The 27,542-nt window shown below is 42.5% G+C and overlaps 1 protein-coding gene across 4 annotated transcripts in view; it reads left to right on the top strand.

Moving 5' to 3' along the window:
• siz (Brefeldin-resistant Arf-GEF family protein schizo) overlaps positions 1 to 27,016 on the top strand; it is a 49,029-nt gene extending 22,013 nt beyond the window's left edge. For 2 of the 4 annotated variants that reach the window (XM_065225956.1, XM_065225954.1), the window contains exons 3-7: positions 20,484 to 20,798; positions 21,726 to 22,807; positions 22,876 to 23,679; positions 25,606 to 26,001; positions 26,536 to 27,016. In XM_065225956.1, the coding sequence (XP_065082028.1) occupies positions 20,484 to 20,798; positions 21,726 to 22,807; positions 22,876 to 23,679; positions 25,606 to 26,001; positions 26,536 to 26,966 (3,028 nt within the window). In that variant the 3' untranslated portion in view covers positions 26,967 to 27,016. Of the gene's footprint in view, positions 1 to 1,425; positions 1,584 to 13,981; positions 14,844 to 20,483; positions 20,799 to 21,725; positions 22,808 to 22,875; positions 23,680 to 25,605; positions 26,002 to 26,535 lie in introns of those variants that run through there. The other 2 variants (XM_065225957.1, XM_065225955.1) reach the window with 2 other exon arrangements.
• The last annotated feature ends 526 nt before the right edge of the window (positions 27,017 to 27,542 follow it).

Below are 27,542 nucleotides of genomic sequence, written 5' to 3'. Positions count from 1 at the left end.
GAGATATAACCAAAACATTCTAGTACATTTGGTGAAAATGCTAGTACAATCCAGTAGTAGCATAGAGGTAACTCTAAGAAAAGAAGGTCCCGAAGAAACGAGCTCAACTTTTTGGCTCAGCTCTGGTACTATCTTCGGTCCCAAGCTAATCGATGCATCTTTCGAAACATAGGAAAATCCACGAACCCCTCATTTTATCTGTCAAACATTCATAGCGAATCAAAACAAACATACTGTAGTACTAGAATTTCGACTAGAATGGGGTACGTTAATCGATTTACTTGGGACCAATAGGCTAGTCAAGTTTTGTTTAGAATAAAATAGTGTGGATGTAAAAAATCAAAAATCTCACGTCTCCCTATAATGCGTACTGATTAGCCTAGCACTGACGGCAGTTGACCTGTATTGTAATTTTTCTCGCAACAAACTCTTTTTCGCGCACTGAAAAATATACTGTAATGCTCCGAGTCCCGGACGATTCGTTAATCCGAACATTTAATTTTTAATTAATTATTGCAACATAATAAACATGTGGGACGATTCTGAAAGACAATCAACTTTCAATAGTGTCCTGATTTATGGAGTAAGTGTCCGGCTTTCGATACATAGGAGTATTACGCAAATTTATTTGAACTATGTACCGTAAATTACATCCACTTTGGAAGCTTCGCATTTTTTCCCCGCCAAGGGCGACACCTATCCGTGAAACGGCGCGCCACCACGAAAGCGAAGCCCGACGAAACCGCAAAGCACCGCGAAGAGTACATGCTCGAGAAGACACACAGTGTGAACTCGAAGCCGTAAATTCAATCGGAAGCGTGGGCAACAAAATTGAAGAAACACCTCGCTTATCAGCTTCTTTCTACCGAGTTTGATTGACGGATGGTGGCGGCCAAGGTGGCAGCATGGTCGTGTACCTTTTGGGGTCAAAATTTGATCTATCTCAAGGTGCAACAGTTGTTGATGTTCTCTTATTTTTTCTGCTAAGACGATCATGCTGCATCCATCTGACTCATTCTAGTTAGACGCAAAACAACCGTTTCCTTATCAACGGAAATCTAAGAACGACTGACCGCCTTTTTTTTGGAACAAAACAAACTCGATTCGCTTCGGCTTAAATATATTGTTGACAATAGAAGCGCATCGCATCGCGCCTTTCGTAAGAACAGACTTCGCAAACCATCTTCTGCTAACGTCACATTCGTGTAAACAAGTGGCTTCACCACAAGCTGATAACAAGTCGAATCGGTCACCACATGTGTGTAGGGTCTGGTTGGAAATCTACCCTCTAGCCATTATGTTATTGTTTTAAATTTGCCCAATCGATAGGCACAAATGGCGATTCGACCTTAACTGATAACAGGCCCGCTTCGCGAATCTGCCGAAGTCTACCGCCTGCAAGCTGCAAAGCTAGTTGAATCTCTACCGCGGGACGGAGAACATAGTTCGGCATCGATATCGTTCCAGAACTGTCAAACCTTGAAACGTACCAACCTACACTCACTGTGCAAACGTGATAATTACCGTCCATTAATTGGAAGAAGCAGAGCGCAGATAATTCTTTGTGCTGTGGTTAATTGAAGGTAATTGAAAGTGAATTTCTAGTGCACTATCGCTGCACTAGTTACCTAATCGAGACGAGACACACATCTGACTGGACCAACAGCTGGTGATTTTTTTTCAACAAGATAAATGGATGCGGAGGCGAAATATACCGCACCACTTGAGACATAAACTCGTACAAACAATGGATCAAATGTCACATTCACTTGGCGACGAGGGTTACTCAATTCTGAATTTCCATAGGTTAAACAAAAAAAAATCTCTGATCTCAACCACCCCAATGGACAAAGGATTTCGAAAGATCAGCGAGATGTGAATGGAATAGCTAAAATCCAACGTTGATATTTCTGATTTAGCGATAACACATCTTCTCGCAGCCGTTTGTTTCCGACGACACAAAGTAGCACCAGTTGTATTCCCACGGTGATCTAATTTATTGAAGTACTAAATAAGATCGTGTGAATGTGTGTTTTGCCTCTATTTGACAGCTCGGCGGTAGCACTTTATCAAATCCAGAAGCGTTGCACGTGTCATTAACCTGCGGTGGTATAACCCTTGTCGAACCCGGAAAACTCGCTTTCTCCTGCCACTTGGTGCTTGGAATGAAAAATTGATCTCTCACTTGTGCGGGTCCTCCACCTACTCATTTCGGATATCGCGGAGCTACATGCAACTGCTGATAGAATGAAAGCGTAAAGTTCTGCGTTTCATCCTGTCGTCATACAGCAGCAGCAGCAGCAGCTGAGATGACTCGACGAGAATGGAGGATGTTTACGGAGTACTGAAAATCGCAGCTCCATCAAGCAGCGTGAGTTGGCTGGAAGAGTAACGTGTGGATGAACTGAGATTTTATGAAGTGATCTATTGCACCCCAGTTCGGTACTCGGTATCGGATCGGGATATAGTGACTCTAAGGGCTGATGAGGCGTAAACAAAAACAATTTACCGTCGGTGAGGCAAATGCTGGGCTTAAACCATAAGTAAATCGGTAAATATTTGCCGGACCGCGTCTCCTTGCCAACTAACAATTTAACAGCAATATCATCAAGATTGGCTTATAATATGTTCACACTAAGATTATTTTACAGATCTCTGTAAAAATTTCTTAGTGTGTATAACTGCTCTATCTGGGGAAAACCTCACCTTTTCAGATTTATCTGGATCAATGTCGGCCAAAGCTTCTAAAATTAACCAATCGGTAAGGTAAAATTTCATTCCAAGTAAAGGTTCACACACATGGTATACGTTAGAAATACGTTGCGGCAAATCTGACAGTTAAACAATCAAGTTAGCTGTCATTTTACCACAACGTACCATATATCCGTTAGGATGCAATGCGTGTGAAGAGCAGGGTCGTTTATGACGATAATGTTCGTTAACGTTTTCAATGCAAATTCCCATTGACGACATTAACGCTGATGTCAGGACGGTAGAATAACACCGACAAACCGACATGAAACTAAAACTTAACTCTTAATCGAGAATCCATAACGGCGGATTCAAATGTGCAGCGATCCCATCTGTCAAAACCATAGAGATTTGTTATCTAGATAAAAATAATTTTCCCGGAATAGATTAGACACGAACCAACTCATACATTTAGTAAGTGTGTTCGTGGCTAGGATACACATTTTTCGCGAACACGGCGGCAGATGTCAGTTTTGTGCTTTGATCAGAAATTTGATGATACTTTGTATGATCATTCATGTCGGTTTGTCGGTGTGAATAAAGCTAAAAAAAATAGGATGGCATAAATACCTTCAATTATTTCTCGGTACATCTTTGATCTACTTAAAAATACTAAATTTTCGAACGCACATCCATCATTTTGCATAAGAAAACGGGGCATTTATGTGGTGGGAAAAAATGATTTTCCTATCACAGATTTCAGATTTCAGTACCTAGCACTGAATTTTGAAAAATATACTGGTTACTGCTCGTCTGCAAGGGCTTAATTTTCTGAGCGCAACGATATTTATTTCGATCCCATAGACTTTCATCTCGATTTTTAAATCAAGACTTGACACCGAACCAAAGTTACCTCTTATCTACAATGCAGAAAAGATTTTGTTTTGCTGTGGTTAGCTGATTAGTGTCACACGCTGAGTAGATAGAAAGAAGATTGATAACGATTCTGAAGATTGCCTTCAAAAAAATGATGCACGGTGCAAGTACATAGATGCGAGAAATGAAAGAAGATTTATCTTAGATTGATCTGCTAGTGCGAGATTTTTCGAGCTTTTAGAATTGAGATTTAGATGTAACGCTCCCATCACACAAAACTAACAAAGCCACAGCTCGCTCCCATACAAAGTACCAGCGAGGGGCGCTAAGGTGACGATTTTTGCTAATGTAATCGTACTTAAAGTGCCAGTACCTCAAATTTTATAAAATTGTGGATTTCGAATCCATTTGTAATCCAGATTATGGATATCCAACTACCTCAATACCCCTAATGAACCCAATTGTAAGTCCCTCCTTTTTTACACACTCGAAACAAAACATTCTTTCTTTCGGTGGGAAATCCTGTTAGGGGCGGGGCTTACAATTCGAATCTAAATGCACCTAAATGTTCCGAGAACTTATTGGAAATGTTCTACTCAATTGAAAAATTTCGCCAATAATAGGTGCATAATTGCTTTTCTTTAGCGTCCTGTGTAACGCCCCACCAAACCGATTAACAACCCTGGGAAGAGCCTCGTATAATGCATCCGGGTCTGGTCAGCTATGGCAATTCTGACAGTTACGTTAGATTTAGGTCTCCCCTTGTCGAAGTGATCAATCTGTAAAGCCGTATGTTTTGTCCCTGAAATTAGAGAGTAGAAGAAACAGCAGATCGAATTAAGTGATGTATATAAAAACTAACATAAATATCAACTCACATCAATTTTTTTTTGAACCATCCATCGGATCCAAGAACGAGAACTTAGTCTTGAAGTCGTCTTCAAACCAAGGTTGCAAAGACTCATTTCAGCTAAAATAATGTTTTTCGGAATAATAAAACCAAAAGATGGTATGATGGCATGTTTTACTTGTAACTTACAAGAAGAGGTTACAAAGTATGCGTTGGAAACATACAACCTGTAAATGTTGCTTTCTATGAGTCACAATCAGCGATTTGCTGATCGCTGAGTGAGTGAGTGAGTGAGTGAGTGAGTTTGTGAAAAATCGCTGATTGTGACTCTCATGAAGTGAAATAAACAGGTTTAATATGTCAAACACATTCTTGTATCCTACCAATTCAAAATTTGATCATGGCATCTAAATATTTCATAATTTAGAAAAACATTGTTTTAGCTGAAATGAGTCTTTGCAACCTTGCTTCAAACCAGCCATGCGATCAGTTCCTTAGCAATAAAGCCCACTAGGAGGATGTTCTTTATGAAATTTTCAGCATATTCAAATGCCTAGTGGTTCTGTCAACAGATCCAGAACACGTCGCAGCAGATGATGCAGCCATGGTTTGACGAATCGCACCGGTATCTGAATCTTCTGTAACGTATTCATACCTTACCTTACCAATCAGACTAAGGCCTTGTTGTTTATGCTGTCCGAAGAAGTCGTCTCCACTCTACTCGATCCATGGCCACACTTCGCCAGCCTCGTAGTTTGCACTCCACCGTAGATGGTACGCAACACCTTTCGTTCGAAAACATCAAGGGCGCGTTGGTCCTCCACGAGCATAGTCCAGGTCTCGTGGCCGTAGAGGACCACCGGTCTAATCAGCGTCTTGTAGACAGTCAACTTCGTGCGGCGGCGGCGAATTTTATTCGACCGGAGCGTCCTCCGGGGTCCAAAGTAGGCACGATTCCCTGCCATAATGCGTCTTTGAATTTCTCTGCTGGTATCATTTTTGGCAGTCACCAGTGAGCCCAAATACACGAACTCATCGACCACCTCGGTTTCGTCACCGTCAATCTAAACGCTGGGTGGGAGGCTAACATTGTCTTCCCTAGAACCTCTTCCTTTCATGTATTTTGTCTTTGATGCGTTGATGGCAAGTCCAATCCGTCTAGCTTCAGCCTTCAGTCTGATGTACGTTTCCGCCATCGTCTCAAAGTTCCGTGCCATGATGTCAATGTCATCAGCGAAGCCAAGAAGCTGGATGGACTATCCCAGCTCTTCTGATCACACCTTCTACGACTTCGAAGTTGCGTGGTTGAAGTTCGTCATAGATTAACCTATCGCAGCCCGGGAAGCCGAGCAATTTGCAGTTCCCTGTTCCAAGTTTTCAATCGTAGTCCTTATTTCGTCGCGTAGGTCTGTGCCGATTGTTCCGATCCGTATTTCTTTCTTCAGTATTTGCAACTTTGTTTTTTTTTCAGGGCGGCTTGTTGGGCCTGCCCCAACCCCCTGTCTCGCCGGGGGACCATCGTGCACAGCTCTGTTTAGAGTCCCACGCTGGCACTAGGACGGTGATCAGTCGCTCCTAACATGGAGAACAGACGCCGTTTTGAGCCGCACCTCCATGGTGAACAGACGCTCGGGTTTAGTGAAGCATTTACTCTATCACCGTACTATGGTTACCGCGCCAGTGTTCGCGTCGCATCTCTTCACTTTGCTATTGCCGCACTGGCAACATTGCCCAGGCTACGCCACCCAGCTGTGTCCATGTTTTAGCTGGTAGTCTTTTGTTATCATATGACTCGGGGAGGCGTGAAGTAGGAACTTGAAAGGACCAGGGCTAAGTATTCCGCTCCTTCCAGGTTGTCAACTCACCATTTTGTAGCCCTATTAAGCAGCATCCAAAAAACAACCTTGCGAAAGTAATCAGAGATATTCGAGCTAGGAACATTTGCTACCGATCCAAAATTCAGTACTTCTCTGGTTTCATTACCATCGGTTTGATCCGGCATTTCACCATGACGTACACTTTGCCAGGTTTCTCTTCTGGAGTCTGAAACCTGACAAAAGACCCTCTCCAATCTGAAGCAATTTCAAAGATATTTCGACAGTGAGCATGCATAAGGGCGAATACGCGATGATCGATTCTCTTCATCGATTTTCTCTTTGCATTGCTACAGCTAAGCGAAACAATTTTCTAGAATTTGTTCAACGCAGAGTAGTAACAGGTTGTATTGGCTATCAAAAGCAACAGCAAACGCACCGAGAAACGTTAAATCTAGCGAGTTATTAACAAAAGAGAAAATCGACGAAGAGAATCGATCATCGCGTATAGGCCGTTATGCATTTTCACTGTCGAATTTGTACATTATAATAACTTACCATGCGTTATCGCCAGTTGGATTCGATCGCTGCTCGTCTTCGTTGGTGGTTAGATGCTTGATTGCGGCACTTGAACTGTCATCATCTGACCGGGAACCACTTCGAATTGTGTATGATTCCTCAGCTCCTATTGTTTTCTTTTTTTTTTCTATTTTCAAGTCTGTCAAAGGATATACTACACTGAACGAATTCCTCATCGGTATTCGGACTAAGGCTGTGTTCCATTTGGTCAATTTTCAGTTAAATTTGACAGATGGAAATTTTTCAAATAAACCTGCTATTCCAACAGACTTAAGGCCCAAGCGCAATGACAGCGGAAGCGGAACGGCAGCGGCAGCGGAAAAGCCCGATCTGAGTTAGCCTACTTGTCGGATTGAAAACTAGTTAGAACCAAATCGACTTCGGTTAGGCATCTTGATGTCTTTTGCGACAACTGTCAAACTTTCCGTTTCCGCCCATATTGCGTTTGGGCCTTTATTTCTGACAGACAAAGAATCAACTTTGACAGTAGCTTTCTCGAAAATAGGCCGATCAACACCGGAGTGATTTTCGAACATCTTAATTTATTTTCGAAGTGTCACATTTATAGACTGTTCCAGAAAGTATAGGTACACTTTCAAAATAACAAAAAAATCATGTTTTTTTTTAAGTTTTAATAATTTTATTTGGCAAATCATATTTGTATTTGTATTTCAAATGATATTTTACTCTCGTTTAATCAACACATTTAATCATAGCCAAGACTCCTAACTTTTCCTCGAACATGACCCATTAGCTTCTGCACAGTGGTACTTCCCACCATTTTGACCACTTTTGGCCAATCTATTTTGAATTTTTGGATGTCGTCCGCTGGTTTTATTAATTTTCGAAGCTTTGCTTTGGTTAAAGCCCAAAAAGTCTCGATTGGCCGTGCTCCGGCAGTTCGGCGGATCTAGTTTCACGTACGTTTCGTCGTCCATTATTATACACCCAGAATTTCGACACAATAACGAATCGTAGAGTTTGCGGGCCCGTGGTTTCACGGACGCGGCCTGTTTTGGGTTCCTTTTGGGTTTTTTCTGCTTCCGGTATGTTTTTAGCCCAAGTCTTTCTTTGGCACGCATGACGTTACTCGACGAGGTCCCTAGTTTTTTTTTCGCAACATCCCGAACGGAAGTCGCTGGTTTTCGTTTGTAGGCATCCCTGATCTTTTTATCGATATCCGGACTTACAGGACCGGATTTCCGGCCACTCTTTGGCGCATCTTCAAACGTACACTGTTCTCTATATTTTTTAATCGCAGTTCGTACCGCTCCGACGCTTACACCCTCTTCCTTGGCCAATTTTCTCAAGGAGAGTCCGCTCACAGTGCACCATTTGTGCACGATACTTTTTCGTTGTTCCGGAGTAAGACCACGCATTTTGACAGGAAATACAAACCTGAGCACTTTTTTGATGCTATGTCATTCAGAAATGAGCAAACACAAAGAACGCAGCCAAAACATGTTGAAATATTTCATTATATTCAAAGTGACCGTTAAAATAAGGTGTGCTTATACTTTCTGGAACAGTCTATAAGTGAAAAATTTCCAAATGGAACACAGCATTTGTATAATTTTGAGGAAATTAATAATCAAACCAATGCATAAACGTCGCTTATACTCCAAATATTTGATTTTTGATCTATATTTGTTTAGTAATATTTTTGAGTGTAAACACCAAATTTAAATTTTAAGTTCCAGCAAAACAGTTTGCTGAAATGGGTTCAGTAAAATAAATCTTTGTTGGAAGTCAGTGTTAACATTTCAAGCATTGCCTAAGAATCCAGTAAAACAGACAAATGTCAGAGCATTTGCTGATAATCAGTAAGCAGAGCTTCCTGTCTACTAAAATGACAGCTTTTGCAAAACCTTGCTACGCTATCTGAATGGAAATTTCAACTTTGCCATTGATGTTTTTTTTTTAATTGACCGCTTTGTCAAGCAGTTTTGGTGTGACTTCAGCGATTGCACAAAACTGGACCAACTAATTGGCTACTTTTCTCATGGTTCTAGAAGAAGAAATCTCAAAATCTCAACAATCAATGTTCCGGGGGAAAAATTTAAATTATATTCCAGAAATTGGCGACTGACAGGTGGTACTAACAACAATCAATACGAAACTAACGATTTAAAATTGGCTCACTACTTGACTAGCCTATTGGTCCCAAGCAAACGATTAATGTACCCCATTCTAGTCGAAATTCTAGTACTACGCAATGTTTGTATTGATTCGCTATGAAAAATTGACAGATAAAATGAGGGGTTATTGGTTTTTCCTCTGTTTCGAGGGGTAAATCGATTAGCTTGGCACCGAAGAGAGTACCAGAGCTGAGCCGAAAAGTTGAGCACGTTTCTTCGGGACCTACTAGTCTTAGAGTTACCTCTATGGTACTAATCTACTACCGTGAACCGTATTGTAAAGAAATCTTAATAGTCATGAAGGACCATAAGTTTGTCGCATTCAAAGGATCCAATCAAGCGATGTTGTTAAATTCATCGATGGAATGGGTCTTCAAAAGCATTTCTAGATAGAGCAGGAAATAGGGCGTAACAGCTTTTGTAAACAATGACTTCTATCGATGATTTCTAGGAATTCAAGGCACGTCCTTGCAGACCAACCCAACTAGCCAAATGTCTAGAAATCATCAAGATAAGTGTCTAGAAATCATCAAGATAAGTCATTGTTTACAAAAGCTGTTAGGCCCTAATTCCAGCTCTATCTAGATTTTAAGGTTGCACTCGTATAATAAAATTGGAATCATCATCACTATCATAGTGCCTCTATTTCTCATCGGGGGCTAACTCTGATTTGCGAATAGGGCAACATGCTTCTTCCATTGACCTTTCTGACGTTTAAAACACACACACTTGCGTAATCCCACTTTCAAGTGCGTAGTTTTGTTGGTTTGTTATTGTTATCTTCACTTTCAGATCATCAAATGCGTATGTTGACGGTGAATTGTCGTCTGCAGATTAATTATTTGTTGACATATGATTAAAATCATAATTGATGGCTGTTTATTAGGCCCAGGTTTGGGACATGTGCCCTAGACGACTACCACACGCTTGATCCAAGAGACGTTTCTCAGTGGAACTGACAGTTAGAAATCTAGAGTGTGTGAGTGATCTGATGTCAATGGTCCTGAATGTAAACATAAACAAAGCATAAATTCATATGAGAATAAACTGTCAGTTCTACTGTGATCTGTCAAAAGTTCTTGGTAAACAAAAAAGTCAGCTGATCGCAATTGTCTCGTGAACAGCCTTATTTCTCGATTACTTTTTCGAAGGAATGTATCAGCTTTTGTAAACAATGCATTTGATCATCGGTTTGGCGTAACTGATAGCTCGCCCACGCATCCTAACACCACTACCAGGTAGGTAAAATGTCCCATATCTGATGGTAGTGTAAGCATGCGCGGGTAGACTAATGCAAAATTTGACTTTTTCGCTCCACAGTGCTTAAATGGTGTCAAGTCGGGTCCTGATTGGCCTCCCAAAGTTACAACTCATTTGGTTAGAAACAGACTTCGCACAACCCATTTGAAGTTTACATGTAAATTACTATGGAAAATCTCATTTTTTGTTCATTGCCTTCTAGTCTTTTTCCATATTGAGCTGCAAAATAATTCGATAGCCATTCTTATAGAAAATTTTCTCAGCTACAACTTTGCTGAAGATCATTTCTATTTAAAACGAGACAGGAAAAAGTTATTAATTATTTAAGAGATTGGTAAACTTATGACATGGCCAAGCAGCTGCTCTGTAGGCAACACTGTATTTTGTGACATAGTAACCATGATTTTTGTGTCCTATTCAACGCGCCAGAAACACCAATGTTGCCTGCTGAGCAGTTGATTGAGCATGATCATAAGACATCAGCGCATTGAACCATTGATAACTTTTGATTCTTTCATTTAATCAAAAAGTGGTAATCAGCAAAGTTGTAGCTGGAAAAAATTCCTACAAGTTGAAAGATTTTGAAGCAGACCGATATGGTGAATTATTAGATAGACATGAACAAAAATCTTGGTTTTACCATAGCAATTCCCATACAAACTTCGAATGGTTTGTGCCATCTCAGTTTCTGTGCCATCTCAGTCAGGATCCGATTTGGAATCGTTTAAGTATTGTGGAGCGAAAATTTCAAATTTTGCATCACTCTAATGCGCGGGTGAGCTACCAGTTACGCCAAATCGACGATCAAATGCATTGTTTACAAAAGCTGATACGCTCGAAAAGTAATCGAGATTTCATTTCATTTATGCCTTGTTCATCTTCAGACTACAGAGTTATAACATGTTATAGCGCTATCTTGATGGTGGTTTCTGCGTTGCAATTATTTGACAACCGTTATAACATGTTATAACTCTCCAGTCTGGACAGCGTTTCAAACGCTGTACAGACTGGAGAGTTATAACATGTTATAACGGTTGTCAAATAATTGCAACGCAGAAACCACCATCAAGATAGCGCATGTTATAACTCTGTAGTCTGAACTAGCTTGGCAGTTATAAGCAGTGCTGCACGCTGTCAACAATGTCAATTGACTAAACTTATCCGGAAAGTATAACCACCTCGAATTTCGTTATTTTTTTTTTTTTTTCATTCATGGGTATATCCTACTAAAATTTGTGTTGTTTTGAAATAGCGTGCAGAGCCAGAATATTCGCCCGATTGCCCCAACCGGTTAACCGCCCTTTCCCCACATAGTAAAAAATCCCGAGCTAAGTAGCCGCCTGTTTGCCAAAATCAAGCCGCCGAATACTGCCCAGTGACGGTAACTTATGGCGACCGTATCAACCGCCCATATGAGCGAGTTTCTCTCGCCGCAGCACTTCAGAGCCACTATCGCTTCATCATTTCTGCTGACCACCAGTGGCTATGGAGGCGATACCTGTGTGATGATGAGCTTAATTCTACACTGCAACTCCCGTCCGGATTGCACGGAGAACGCCGCTTATTAGAGGGTGTATGTGGTATGTGGTGAGCGATAGCGCTCGAGCGTGCGATATAGGAGAGGAGCACACGACTCATCGTCGGGGCATAGAATTGAGGGATCACCAATCGGCCAACCGACCGACCGAGTTTGCAGTGCTCCGGCAACAGTACGGTCTGTCACAACGGTTTTGCGCATCGCGGCGAGCAGCGGTTCGCGCGCGTCTTCGGGCAGCGTGTCGATATCAGTCACGGATCGTTAAATCAGGGCACCCAGCACCGGTAAACCACACTTCCGTCCACTGTTTCGCCAAGTTCCTCCGATTTGTGTGTACGTGTGCGCGCCCGGTACATGAGTTTTTATCGAATCAAAGGAATTTAATAATTGCCGTGTATTAATTATACAATATCGACGGTACAAACTGCACAAACGGTTGTAAATTGGAAGAAAACAAGGCCCGTTTGAATGAAGGAAAAGGGCAGATTGGCACGCTCGTGAGTGAATCGATCGGAGTTATTCGGTGCGTGAGAGAAACAATCAATCCAGCGGCAGTGCCAAGTCTTTGTGTGCTCGATAGGAATTTATGTCTTCCTTGATCGCACCAGTTGCGGATGTAATTTTCCATTTTATAGCGTCCTGGTGAGAACCTATGAATAATGGACGATCTCACACACAGGCGAGACAAAGAAAGGGTCGGACCGGTGCAGAACCGGAAGTATTGCTTCCTTCTTGAAACGGAACTAATTGCATTGTAATTTGTACGTCGTTTGAGCAGTTTGTGTTCGGTGTGTCTCAGCATCCAACGAATGGCTTTGCAGCAATTCTGTATCGGAAGTAGGAAACGGACAAGTGGGACAGGGAAAAAATCCCACAGATGAAAACACCTCACCGAAAACCGATGTGAAAAGTGTGTAAGAACAAGCAAAACATCGGGCAAGGTACCATACCTAACCTATCAGAGCAAAAGAGGCGGCCCTGTGTGTGAAGAAATCCCGGAGAAACGAGGGAGAAGGGGGAGAGTGACGCGCATGTGAATAAACAAATGAGAGTACACGAGGAGCATCGGGGACGACTGTTGTATGTGATGTAAACAAAGAAGATGAGACATGCGGCGGCAGTGGCAGCAGCAAAAAGACGAAGAAAATTGGAGCAATGTTTAAAAGATCATTAGTTTTCACGAAAGAGCAAACGCAAAAGAGCACACTTGGATGCTGTCGGACGCCCTTTTCTTTACCACTTAATAATGTGTGGCCGGGGAAGAAGACTGTAAACACGGGAGTCTTCGTCTGGGCAGAGCATAAAGAACGAATGTTTTAATTAAAATTTGATGATATGCAATCCTTTTTGACGCCTGCCTACTCGCTAGCGGCAAAACAGCCTGAGCTGAATTGAAATTGACATAATTAGAGTCAAATTAATATGAACGAGAGCGCGCGAAACTGATTTAAGCGGGTTTCCTTCATCAACCGACGGGTGTGGATTCTATCGCTACACGCTCCAATTAGAGCTTGTTGGGAGTGATTAAGCGGCGATCATTGGCTGAGATTACATTCTTGGGAAGCATATCTGCTGAACGGGAATGGGTTTCGGCCTGTCCCTATACTGCAGTGAAGCCCGGATTGAAACTGTGTGTGATATGTGGCACCGTTATCTTATCTCGCGTGCTCTCGTCAATCGATATTTTGCTGTAAATGCAAAAAAATTGTACCGCTTCTCTGATATGAGACCTGTGCAACAAAACAAAATTGGCTGTTGGTTGTGCATGTGACGCAAATGTTGACGCCCAGACTTATAATCAGCCTGCCTTAAATGAATTTCCATTGGTCTCTAGAAAATTACCGCTCAGTGGATTTCTTGTCTACATGACAGTATGGCCTTTATCGCTTTGTACCATGACAGGTTACCTATATTTACCTTCTAATCTTAGCTGGCGAAATTCTTCATTTTTATCGCATCATGATAACATCGAATCGACGCGATTTTCCGCACCATCCAGCACTAGTCTGGTTCGACCTGTTGTTTAGGTCACGTACCACAGTCGATCCGGTTGTACGACATCCTACCCATAGTTTGTTTTTTTTTTTCTTTTGGCTCACAGATGTGACTATTGGAAATCGTTTCGGATTACCCACCTTCCTTCAATACTCGGAAGTAGGAAATCTTACAATTCCTAGTCTCTTCCCCTCTTCTAGAATATAGACCACTTCCCATCCAGCTCTACGGCTGGTCGTAAGTGAGGACGCGTGAGCTTATTCCCAGTGACGCGTAACAATCGTGAACATCGAAAATATGCTCTCCCTCGGTAGGAATCAATTTCCATGAAGCGACCTCTGCTGCTTGATACACCAAGTACAATATTCAGAGGAATGTTAACAAACAAGCATTCAAAGTGAACTCTACATCAGTGTATCATTCTGCGATAGAAAGTGAAGAAGAACGAGGGCGCCTGCAGCCATGGCAGCGAGACGCGCCCTATATGTTGACAAAACTTGAATTAATGCGCGCTCGGTCGTCGTCGGAAGTGGTAGTGGAACCAGAAACCAGTGATTTCGATCCCGCGTCACCGTTTCGGAACAATGTTGAATGACAAGCCACAAACGGCGCGGTATTATTATTATTCAGTGCCAGTAGCGAAACGAAAGTGCGAATTCCAAACAAATCCCACAACGGTGGCCAAAAATGTACAATAGCAACAATACCGCCGCGACCGTTAGTGATGCGTACGGTGGCAGTGTCAGCGACGGGACCACCAACAATGGCGGTGACAATACTCGACCGGAATTCCAGTGTGATTGTGTGTGCTTGTGCTGTTGTCAGTGCTATGACGTTAAACCATCGATGGAGATCATACCCGTCGCCGCACTGAACAACAACAATGCAATCGACAATACTCACAAAATTAACTCACAGGATCTCGTTGTACATCGGTTGCGGCGGCGACGCCGGAAACGTCGAGCCAAATCCGGTAACTTTGAGCAACTGCTCAGTTCCAGCGAGAATCCCACCAAAGCATCTAGTCTGCTGATTAACGGTTCTCATCTGAACCGCCGAAATTCAGCCTATTGCATCTGCAAGCTCCAGATCAAATTCGTATGGTAATTAATCACGTTCTACACCGCTTGTTGTGACACATTTACGGCCCTGTTCTTGGGTTGGACATTTTCAAACTTCTCAAAACCATTCAATTTTGACACGGGGCCATGGGGCCATCCTCTCGAGAGGGACTAATGGTAAAGTTTCTAAATTTAGTACCCAGCTTCGACGGTTTTAAGGTTTCTCTACAGTCGCAGTACACTCTTATTAATTCCATTGCCTCGAGTCGAAAGGTATACGTTCATACACCTATACAGCACATGTGAGCTCACTATTAATTTAGAGAGCGCTCGTAAGGTCAACGAATCGTAATTCTATGAGTGGTGATTCACTTCTTGATCGCTTTTTTTTTTTGAAGACACACGCACAGTGAGTAGACGCTCAAGGGGCATCAGGTTTGGCGACATTATGAAACATCACTAGACCAGAACATTTGTTACTTCCCTTTGAATTTTATGTTTCTTATTGTGGTTTCCCTGTTTCACGGCCAACGCGCTCCCTAATTGACGATGATTGTTCTTCATTGAGCAGTCAAGGCTTTTCCTGAAGGTAGTTTTCTCCAAACTCAACGCTCAATAGACGAATAGCCAAAGCCAGGTGTATAACATTTAATCACTTCCTCCATTAATCCTTATTTGATCCCACCAAATGGCACTTCAAATCACCGGCACTGGTGCGCATTCTAACTCTGCCACTTAGTGAAAAACTCAAACCTGCAAGAGAGGCGGCATTAATTAACCAAACATTTTCCAACTCACTCCCTCATTTCTGCCGTTCCTCCCGCACCGACGGGACTGAGACCGGACAAACTCCAGATATAGTGCAGCGTGAGCGTGGAAAGCCGGAAAATCAAAACAAATCACGATGCGGACAGGCGGAAGCGTTGTGTTGGCGCATCGGGTGCACTTTTCCCATCCTTTTCGCTGTTTTATTCGATATTGTAGTAACCTACATTGAAGTTGACAATCTTACTCTGGTTTCCCCCCCGTCTCGACGAGTTCGTCGTCGACTAGAACTAAATTTAGCTATCTGTTTACTACACTGGCTGCCTACTCTCAGGCAGACAGAACCGTAGCCATAGAGGCAAAGACAAACAGACGTGACGGATCGCATTTGAACGTTCCATTTGAATACTATCAGCAGTGGCGTTTCCTTAACCTCAATCTGCCTGTACATCATTTGTGATTAGCCCCGGTCCCTTCCAAATTGTAGCATTATTTATGAACGGCTCTTATATTTTACATCGGATAGTGCTGGATCAACAATAGAAAAGGGCTCATCAGCATTTGTAAACAAACCGTTGCAAAGCCCTTTACTCACAAAGCGAAGGCCACCCACGCAAACTAACACCATCATCGGATAGGAGGAAGGAACTTCTACCTACACGGTGATGGGCCCTTTTCTATTGTTGATCCAGAGTGGATGTCAAAATGGTATTTCACATTCATCTAGTGGTGTCCGATTTTTATTCGAATAATCGTTAAATCGATTAAGGAATCGAAAAATCAATTATTTTTAGTCGGTTATATCGTGCCAAGTAAGCATTAGATCAACCGGTGAACACTCGTGTTTATTTCAGTTACCGTGGGGACGTAATTTGTGATTAGCAACGGTCTCTTTCAAATTGTATCATTATACACTAAAAAAATATTCAAATCTAAATAGATTAAAAGTTACGCTAAATCTCAACTCTCCCGTCCGACGCATAGCTGCCCTAATAAAAATTGTATGGTTAATTTGCTTAACGACGTGTTCTGGGTATCATCCAAACCATTTGTGGAATAGTTCAATGATTTGGGTTATCGTTCGTTTATGGTTATTTTTTATTAGGGTGGGTATAAAGAGAGAGAATACGAACTTAGTATACAAATAGTTTATGCGTGCCTTAGTATAAAATGTGAATATACTTGCAATGTATGTATGCGGTTTATTCAGGGTAGTGCGTTTTTTTTTTCTCGTTTCTATTTAGTATATTTCTCTTGAATGAAATTTTGTTTTGTTATGATAAATTTATTTTTAGACAAAATTAAATGATTGATAGCATTAACAATATGACTACATGGTTAGAATAACAATATAACCACTCATCATTAATCTAACTAACATGGGATTGGAAATATGCACGATTGGAATGTCATGCAGGACAAGTAGCTCCTAGATGTCGACCGGAAGAGATTCACGTGACACTGATTCATCCAAGTCTTCAAAGCTCTCCCCAATTTCCGACTTTAAACACGTACTGAAGCCTCGTGAACCAGGTTTCCGGTTTCTATTATTGAAATGCCACGCTACACCGGATGTCCCTCGAAGTCTAGACGAAGAGTTAGACGTGGCACTGTAGCTTTAGTTCGGTCGTGCAACTGGTTCAGAAGTAGTAAAATACACCGAGTCTGATACCAGTTCTGGTTCTGGTTCTGAGGATCCCGTTTATTCTTACATAGACACACGGGATGGAATCTCCTCCATGGACAACAGTAATATTCGGCTTGTTCTGTAAAAGAATAAATTGATTTGAATAATAAGAATGTTCTAATCCAGCATGTAGTGCATCCTTACTGCGTGCCGATTTGACATGGATGATTGTTCGGCCTTTGTTTAAGCTGCGACCTATGCTGCACAATCGTGCGAATCGGTGGTGAAATCTCCAAGCTGACGTTACAGCAATAGAGCTGTCGTGTCTGCTGTTTATCACCCTTTTATCACCATTATCATCGCTTTGGAAGTTGTCATTAGGTGTAGTATTGACAACGACATCACGGCACGGTACAGAAACGAACAACATTGCAGCATAATTGAAAATAAAATTTTGATGTCATCTCTTTGGTTTTCAAAATATGTTTATCAAACTACCTATGGTTCTTCCAAATAATACTTTCTAAAAGTATTTTTCCATGACAGTTTTCAATAAATTCACCAAACAAGCTATCAGCCAGGCGACCGAAAACGAACAGATCGAAGAGGAAAAATGATAGAAGATATGACGTTCAAAACTGAAGTAATTTAAAATTTAACATTATTTGTTTATGTACACTGAACGAATTTCGCTCCGTTACTCGAACTTAGTATTATTTTTATGTGAAATTTATGCAGATCAATGTATGAACATTACGTAACCGAAAATGGATTAAATTTTAATCTATCTTTGTTTAGTAATATTTTTGAGTGTATATGAACGGCCTTATATTTGAAATGACGTTTCACATTCATCTAGTGATGTCCGATTTTCATTCGAATAATCGTTTAATCGATTAATGAACCGAAAAGTAAACTATTTATAATCGGTTATATCGTGCCGATATAAGGATTAACATCTCCAGAGGATCATCACCGATCGTTTCAAACATGTGCTGCACTCTCATTAGTGGAAAAATGGCAGCACAGCGAACAAAAAATAATCGATTAGTTGTTAATCGAGTAATTAAAAAATGGGACATCTCTGATTTAGGTGTGTTTGTTTTGATAAAAATGAGCGCAAAATTTCATCTCTTCCGAGGGGGCAGCAAAACCACAAAATTACCTTGAATACGGGGGGTTCTCATTGGATGAAAGGGACCGTGAAAGAAGACACTAAAATAGAAAGTTTTTCTTCCGACAGTTTCATCTTAGTATTCATCTTTGATCGAACTTCGTCAGTATCATCGGGTACACGGTAAAAAAACATCACGTTCATGTAAAGTGATTTACTGTTCAATTTGCACTACTTGCCAAACATTGCAATTCGATGTGCAAATCCCTAAGAAGAGATCATATCGAAGAACGATTAAATCAACAGCAAATCACTTCATTTTAGATTGTACTGCACATCGTTGTTGATGTGCAGTGCTCAGGGCTGGCAAATGTCATTTTCAATGGAAGATCTCACGCGATATTTACAGAGATACTTCTGTCACTATCATCGGATGAGAACATGATGATGGAAATTTTCTTCAAAATCTCATCGAATTTTTTGTCATGACAGAACGTGACAGTGTTGTGTTCATCGTAATTACTAGCTCATTTATTGCTATTAATGTTGCTAGTTCCGAGGAAATCTTAATAATATATTCACTCTATCGATTACATACGGTTGCTTGCTTTAATTCATCTAAATTAGTTAGAAATGACGGCTGTGATATTTACCAGCTCTGACAGTGCTTTGAACTCGAAATGTCAACCATACTGATATTAACAATCTATCACTTTAAGAAAATAACTTTCGAAATGTCACTTTTAACCACGAGTTAAATTTAACTCGGCAAATGGTTCACAGCCTTAGTAGAAGCAAGACAAGACACTGAGCAATAAATTCGATAAGTGTGACAATGTTTTGTAATCGAACTTTTCTGGATAAAACACTTTTATTGAAAATAGCAACAATTTCGTATTACTCACGCTCTAGAACGCAAATTATTTCGGGCGGAGAGGGAGAATTATCGCTTCTCTCACTTGACTTCATTTGTTGTTGACTTCCCTAATAAACAAATACCATAAACGAACTGTATCCCAGATGGGTAAACTATCCCACAAATGGTTTGGATTATACCCTGAACACATCGTTAAGCTCTCTTTTATGGTTATTTTTATTAGAGTTGCCATCTTCACGAGTAATGTTTGTCATGTGCGTTTTTGACATTTGCTTCCAAAAGCCGATTCAAATGATAGTCATTTTGATTTAAAGGTTTTATACGGTATATTTTACAATGTCAAATAACTTTGTTTCAAAACGCAAATAACTTGAAAATCAATAATAAATCACTTCGATTCGTAGTGCCGCATAACAGACTGAGTCAAGTGCAAGAGCATTTGGATTAGATGTGGTAACTTTTTACTGTGTACAGCTGCATGTCTTGTGGTTTGTTTATCGTCGCGATTAGGAGTCACTACCTTCTTATAAGTCGACAGCCCGGCTCGTTTTTAGTTCGATGGACTTGTAGCTTGTTTGCAACATCTAAGACTAAGAGGTTGTGGTTCCGCTTGAAACCGCTGATCACTCTTTTCGTCATCGCTGCGGCTTCCGGCGTCCGATTTCCCTCCGATCGAAGGGAATCTGTTAATGTTACTTAGGACCTAATGCAATGTTCAGCTTGAAATGTCAAAATCAAAATAAAGGCATCATTCTGCTTGCACCACTCGCACACACCTACAAAATGAGGGGTGTTCAGTTTTTTTGTTAATGTTCGATTAAATTAAATGCGTCAAGTTTAAGTCGACCAAATTTTGATCGTAACACCCTTTAGTACAACAATGGGTACGCTTATAGATGTACTTGTGACCAATGGGCTAGTCAAGTAATGAGCCAATTAATTATCGATAATCTTGTATTGAGTCGTAAGTCTCGTCGTTAGTACCTTCCATGCCGATATTATGAAGGACAGATTGTTCAAAGCGCTACGTCTGTATGTCTGTGATAGAAGAATGAACTTTTCCCTACAACCCGTCGTTCGTCCGTACCGGTGTATTAGTAGTAAAATCACAGGAATTCCCAGCTTAGTGTGAAGTCTCCTCTGTGACTGCGTTAATTAAAATTGAGACTGGGACGTTGTTGATGTATGCATTCGCCTAAGTCGGCCTTCAACTCAAAACGAAAACACATCGTATGGGTACTACTCAAACAAACAAGTCATACTAAAATCGTTTCCATTCTTGTCATTGTATCCATCCAGGTATGAGTTGTCGCAGGATCTGTTGGACAAGCAGATCGAACTGTTGGAGCGCAAGTACGGTGGAGTTAAGGCGCGCACCGCAGCCCTCACCATTCAGCGGGCGTTCCGGCACTACACGATGGTGAAGAAGTTTGCCTCGATTACAGCAATGGCCAAGGCGGAGAAGCGCATGAGCCGAAGGGTTCAACACCAGCAGCAGCAGGCGGAACTGGAAATGATGCAGCAACAGCAGCAGCTTCACCAGAGCCACCTAGCGGAGGAAGGGCAGCAGTACGAGGATGGTAGCCTCGTCGGTGGACAGCGCGTTTGTGCCACGTGAGTATCCATCAGTTTGGTTTTGTTCTTTGATATATTTGGAAATTAATTGCATGCACGGATTGATTGAACATTAGATTTAAACCAGTAATATCATCGAATCAAATCCTTATCATGATCGTGTCTAACGGGCTATTTTGGCTTCGATATAGGAATGAATAATTCCAACTGAACGCAAGTATTAAAAGTTAATCCAGGTTGGAGCTTACGTGCATCAGGGAAAAATATCGATGGAAAAAATTTATATACAGGGACACGCTCGCTTGGGTAAGCGAGTAATGAAAGCAAAAGAATATATTCGGTACACTTCCTTATCTAATCAATTCTGGATAACTTGTACAACACACCCAAAAGTTGCAATTCTTGCGAACACGTTTAATTTACTTGCGAATTAAATTGTTTTCCGTGTAGGTATCAAAAATGATTTTGATATCTACGCCCAAAACTCATTTAAGCTGTCCCTTTCCTTAAAACTTACCTGCAATTCTTCTCACAATTCCAATTCAATTTTCCATAGCCTGGATTTATTTATCTTTGTGTGTTAATTAATGGCACCAAGAACTGTGCAAAATATTGCGATGCACTCAATTTTTATTTTGCACGCACATCGAATCGAAAAGAAAAGTCATGTGCAAGGGTTGCAAGATTGTTTACCTACAAAACCCTGCTGCTGAATTGTATTTTGTTTTCTCCGCCCATCAAAACGGCAACGGCGAGGCAGGCGGCTTACTATTTTTGACGGTGGAAATGCCCTAATTTGACGTTTGCATATAAACAAATCTAAACAAGGTCACCCATAAATTCCGTCACAATTCGCACAATCCCGGTATGGTTTGTTTTGCTTAGGTAGATTTTACAGGATTTAACGAAAATATCTCATAAATTTCTTTCAAAATTTACTAACCCCTCTTTTTCCCCCCTCTCCAGAATCTCCGCCACCCCGCCGGGAACGCTACACCACCGGGTTACGCCGGTCCGATCGATGTCCCTCCGCGAGCGTCGTCTCGATAGCAGTCCGATTCCCCGCAGCCAATCGGGAACCGCTTCGCCTGCCCCACCTGCCAACAGTTCCTGGTCCCAGAGCCAAATGTCCACAACGGTTGCGACCGGATCGCCACAGCAACAACAACAACAGCAGCAGCAGTACTCGCACCCGCACGTAAATATCCTGCACCAACAGCAGCAGCATTACTACAGTAGCGGAGGAGTCCCTTCGTCCTCGCCCCACCAGCTGCAACAGTACCAAAGCCAATACGGATCCCAGGATCTGAACATCAGCGGTGGCAGTTCCGTGCTGGACTCGACCATTTCGTCTATGAATCTGTCCTGGAACAGTGGTTCCGGAACGGCCATTGTTGCCACTGCCGGCAGTGCACACCAAAGCCCCTACACCCCACATTATACGGCCGCACAGATCTACATGCGCCCGCGTGGAATTGGCATCGGAAGTTCCGGTGGCAGTTCCGGATCGGCCGCCAGCAGCTGCAGTGCCAGTCGCAAAGTGCCACCGGAAGTACCAAAGAGAACGTCTAGTATCACCTCCCAGCACACACCGAACCGATCACTAAGGCCCAACGGTCTCTGCAAAACGGCCGAAAACGGATCGCTCAGTTCGGTTCAGTCATCCGGCAGCGATTCTTCGGCTTCGGCCGAACGAATACAAGGCGTCGGGGAGCTGGGATCGGATCGATCCAGCTCACCCCAGTGGAAGCGAAAGGGGCCGGGTAGCAGTAGTGGAAGCGCTACCGGAATCGTTATGACCGCTCAAAGTCCGGACCTGATGATCAGTGCAACGACGGGGACCGGAGTGCAGAGTGGCAGCAGTGCCAACGTCACCATCAGCAGCATAGAAAACGAATGTCTCAGCTCACATACCAGCGCCGCACAGTATTCGATGGAGCAGCACGACCAGATAGTGCACACACCCACCAGCTACAAGGTTTCGGAAACGATCCGGAAGCGACAGTACCGGGTGGGGCTGAATCTGTTCAACAAGAAGCCCGAACGAGGTAAGATCGTCATAATTAGTGTAAGTCACATGAAAATTTTACAAACCATCACTTGCTTTCCTCAACAGGTATAACCTATCTGATTCGGAAGGGCTTCCTGGAGAACACCCCGCAGGGTGTAGCTCGGTTTCTCATCTCGCGCAAGGGTCTCTCCCGGCAGATGATTGGCGAGTACCTCGGAAACCTGCAGAACCAATTCAACATGGCCGTACTGGACTGCTTTGCCGGCGAGCTGGATCTCTCTGGAATGCAGGTCGACGTAGCGCTGCGCAAGTTCCAAGGCTACTTCCGAATGCCAGGTGAAGCGCAGAAGATCGAACGGCTCATGGAGGTCTTCTCGGCGCGGTACTGCCAGTGTAACACGGACATCGTGGCGCGCCTTCGCTCGAACGATACCGTCTTTGTGCTGGCATTCGCCATCATCATGCTCAATACAGATCTGCACACCCCGAATCTGAAACCGGAACGGCGCATGCGCTGTGACGATTACATCAAGAACCTGCGCGGAATCGACGACTGTCACGACATCGATCGGGACATGCTGACCGGGATCTACGAGCGGGTCAAGGCGAACGAGTTCAAACCCGGCTCGGACCACGTGACGCAGGTGATGAAGGTGCAGGCGACCATCGTCGGAAAGAAACCGAACCTGGCCCTGCCGCACCGCCGTTTGGTGTGCTACTGTCGGCTGTACGAAATTCCGGACATCAACAAGAAGGAACGGCCCGGAGTGCACCAGCGGGAGGTGTTCCTGTTCAACGATCTGCTCGTGATCACCAAGATCTTCAGCAAGAAGAAGAGCTCGGTCACGTACACGTTCCGCAATAGCTATCCGCTGAGCGGAATGGTGGTCACGCTGCTGGATGTGCCGAGTGAGTATCGGGGTTTTGATAGGGGTTTTTTTGTGTGTGTGTATACAATAGGGAACCGGGTGAACCCACATTGCTGTAACAAGATTTTTCTTAGTTCTCCTGTTGGCTTTCAAACTTTTATCGATTCTTTGGGATCTGCGAGAGTTGTCAGAATTCCGGAGATTTTCAGAACGCTCTGAATTCTACGATTTACGTTTGAACTTTAAGGAATTTCAACCGATTCCGAAACTCTAAATATTCCGGAACTCAAGCAAAAAAAACTATAGAACTCCGGAAAATGTCCAACACACAAACTGGAAAATCTCCAGTCAAACAAATTTGAATAAAGAACTGCAAGAAATCTCAGTACTCAGAGAACTTCTGGAAGTCAACCAACCCTTAGAAATCCTGAGAAAAGTCAATTTTGGTACTCTGTCCTGTGCATTTTCAAAACTTCTAGTATCTCTCAGATCTCAAGTATTTTTTACCAAAGTGCAATACCCCAACGGATTTTTGAAAGCTCTTTTGGTACTCTGAAAAACTTTAGTATCTTTCTTCTTCTTCTTCGCATTTCAAGCTTAATATTGCATATCGCATATTAGCTTCCCGAGCAAAGTCTGAGATCAAATGGAAATCTAAATTTGATGTTGTGATTTCGCTGATAATGATTACTCAGGTTGCTGTCGTTTTGGTCGTTTTAACGGTTAAAATATCAAAATTGAGAGCAAAAAAATGTTCCTGTGACATCACATTGAAAACTATTTCTGCTATCAGTGAGAGCAAACTGAAAACTCAATTTGATATCAATTTTTCCTGTTGATAACAAAACAAGTAATACATTTGATGTTATGCTAAGGCAATGAAAACAAACCCACAACAACATATTTTTGTAGAGCAAATGTACAGCAAAATGAAAACGAAATTTATCAATTGCATAAACTGAAATCAAATTAGGATTTCAGTTTGATGTTGATATCAAAACTTGATTTCAATTTGCTGTCATTTTGATGCTGGACTTTGCTCGGGTTTTTGCGTGCTCTCAACTTAGTGTCCTAGATGCACTTCCACAATTATTAATTGGTTTAATTGTGAGGCAAGTCCAATCATACTTCTATGCCCAGGGAAGTCGAGAAATGTTCCAACCCGAAAAATTCCTAGACCGAACCGGGAATTGAATCCAGCTTCCTCCAGCATGGTCTTGCTTTGTAGCTGCGGCTTTACCGACTAAGCTAAGGGAGGCACCCAAAGTAGTATCTATAGGAACTTTTTAGAACTCATGAGCACTTTAGAGAAATGCTGGTACTATGTGATCATAAGAACTGTAGAACTCCATCAGGAAAATTAACAACTGCAAGAACTAAAGCATGCAACCCTAGAAATCTTGAACGTTTTAAAAAATATCGGTACTCCAAAAACATTCAAATGTCTACGGTTGCATCATTGAGAACCGGAAGAATTCTCCGAATTCAGGGAACATGTTGAGCTCCAGAAACATTTGAAACTCCGAGAAGTTCTGGTTCTCAGCGGGAACCACTCTGTAGAGTAGTTTCTCCACCGACAAACCGACATGAATGACCATAGCAAAAACAATAAAAATTTTGACCAAAGCACACTACTGACATCTGGCTCAGTGTTCGCGGAAAATATTTAGCTAAGCCATGAACCCGCATGCAAAAGTTATGAATTGGTTCGTGTCTGATCTATTATGGACAAATTATTTTTATCTAGATCAATAAATCAACAGTTCGGATCACTGCACATTTAAATCGGCCGTTTACGATTTTCGGGCATAAGTCAGAATTGAGTGTCATGTCAGTTTGTCGGTGGTTTCTCCACCACTCTCCGTTACCTACCACCTAGTTTACTCGACCACTTGTTGAGTTCGGAATATATTTTTGGAATAATCCAACTAACAATTACCTTTCCTTGCCCCCCTCCTAATTCCAGACTACCCGTACTGTATCCGCCTGTCGCAGAAGGTCGACGGCAAGGTGCTGGTCACGTTCAACGCCCGCAACGAGCACGACCGGTGCAAGTTCGCCGAGGACCTCCGGGAATCCATCAGCGAGATGGACGAAATGGAATCGCTCCGCATCGAGGCCGAACTGGAGCGGCAAAAGTCGGCCCGCGGCCAGCGGGGTGCCAACAGCGAGAACCGCGACTCGGGCGTTGCCGACGTGGAGGTCTGCGCTGGCCAGTATCACCACCATCATCTTCATCAAGGTAGTGGCCCGATCGGCGGCGGTGTCTCGCCTAGCGAATGCGGAATTGCACACACACATAGCGAAGCACAGTTGAAGCGAAGCGCTCTTAGCAATTCACTCTTAGATATGCACGAACAATGTAAGTCATTCTAGTGGTTTTCCAATTTGTTTGGAGGGAAAGAGCTTATTTTGGTTTCCTTTTCGGTTCGAAAAAAAAAGAAGGAGCAAGCAAGCTTTGTTGTTATGTTATCGTATTTTTCTTTTGTAATTCAATATTTTATAGTAGCTTGTCCCTTAGGGATCCGATGGAAGAGCCTCAAGCATCGTGTGATAAAGTACCGCAGCCTTCCGTTGGGTCTAGTTTTTCGTGCTTGATTCGAAACCATGATTAGTTGTTTGAATAAATGCGAATGTTATACTCACTGATTTTCGTTTCTATTCTTTCTGTTTTGTCTCATTTCACATACACACAATGCGAATGTGCGAAAAATGCTGTACAACTCGTCACGTTCCTCATCAAAAACAAAATCATCATCTTGCACCCACCGAAACCAATTCTAACCGACAACTTCTGGCATCGTGCGACTTAACCATCATCCATCAACCACACCCACTCCACGCGTGCACGCCGTTTGGTATCGTTTCACAATGAACTTGTGTTCGATTTGAGTAGTTGGAAATGAGAAGCCTCAACGGCGTGGTAGTGTTGGCTCGCTTGATAGTGGAATGTCGATCTCATTTCAATCCACCTCCGCAAGCACGGGTTCACGTAGTGACATTAAGGTGAGAATGCTGCCTCATAGCAACACATCCGGTCAGATCATAATGCATGCCGGCCAACATGCCACTGCCCTGATGGGTGCCATCTATCATCAGCAAATTCTGCAACAGCAACCGCTACCAACAGCAGCAGTGGCAGCAGTCGCCGTGGCAACGCAGCCAATCAACGGACAACCACCGCAGCAGCTAGTGGCGACGCAGCCAAATCAGCCACAGCAACAACTTCCGGTGACGCGACGAGAGCGGAAACTCTCCCGCTCGGAAGACGGTGCCACGTTGACCGCGGCCAACGGTGGCGTGGTTGGACGCTCAACAGAAGTCTAAGCTTTCTTCTGGTTCTATACATGCTTCATAGTAGTAGAAATCTGCAAAAACCGTGTAAATATACTGCATCAAACGCAAGAAACACAAACCAAATTCGTTTCCTAGAAATAGTAGATGTTTTCTTTTCTTGTTCGCGCAAACCACAAAGATTAGAACGCGAAGGTGATTCTTTACATTTATAGTCATATTTAAGCAGCCACTTTCCTTCGCCCGATGAACAACAGACAGCAAGTTGAATAGGCGTCTCATCCAACCAACCAACCAACCCCTTAATAAGCAATAGCAATTATAATTACAGCATAAGAAAGCAGGCAAAATTTAAATTTCCACCACTTCTTGTTGTAGGCATCCTCTCTCCCGAAACTGAAAAAAAAAGATAAAATAGGAATTGTGCGTGTAAATAGTTAGGATCGATGTTCCCATTGTCCAGTTCACCCCACACTCCCCGAAAATTCGAATGACAAAAAAAACAAATCTAATAACTACTATAGTAGCTAATGTAATTCCGCTGTTTGATGGTTATTGTAATAAACTAAGCAAAGAAATAATCTACTTGTGAGTACATTTAAAACAACA

This window comes from Ochlerotatus camptorhynchus, unplaced genomic scaffold (assembly GCF_037179485.1).
Source record: "Ochlerotatus camptorhynchus isolate MF236.1 unplaced genomic scaffold, CSIRO-AGI_Acam_v1.1 ptg000242l, whole genome shotgun sequence".
Taxonomy (NCBI): domain Eukaryota; kingdom Metazoa; phylum Arthropoda; class Insecta; order Diptera; family Culicidae; genus Ochlerotatus; species Ochlerotatus camptorhynchus.
This window is presented reverse-complemented; position numbering and strand designations above follow the sequence as displayed.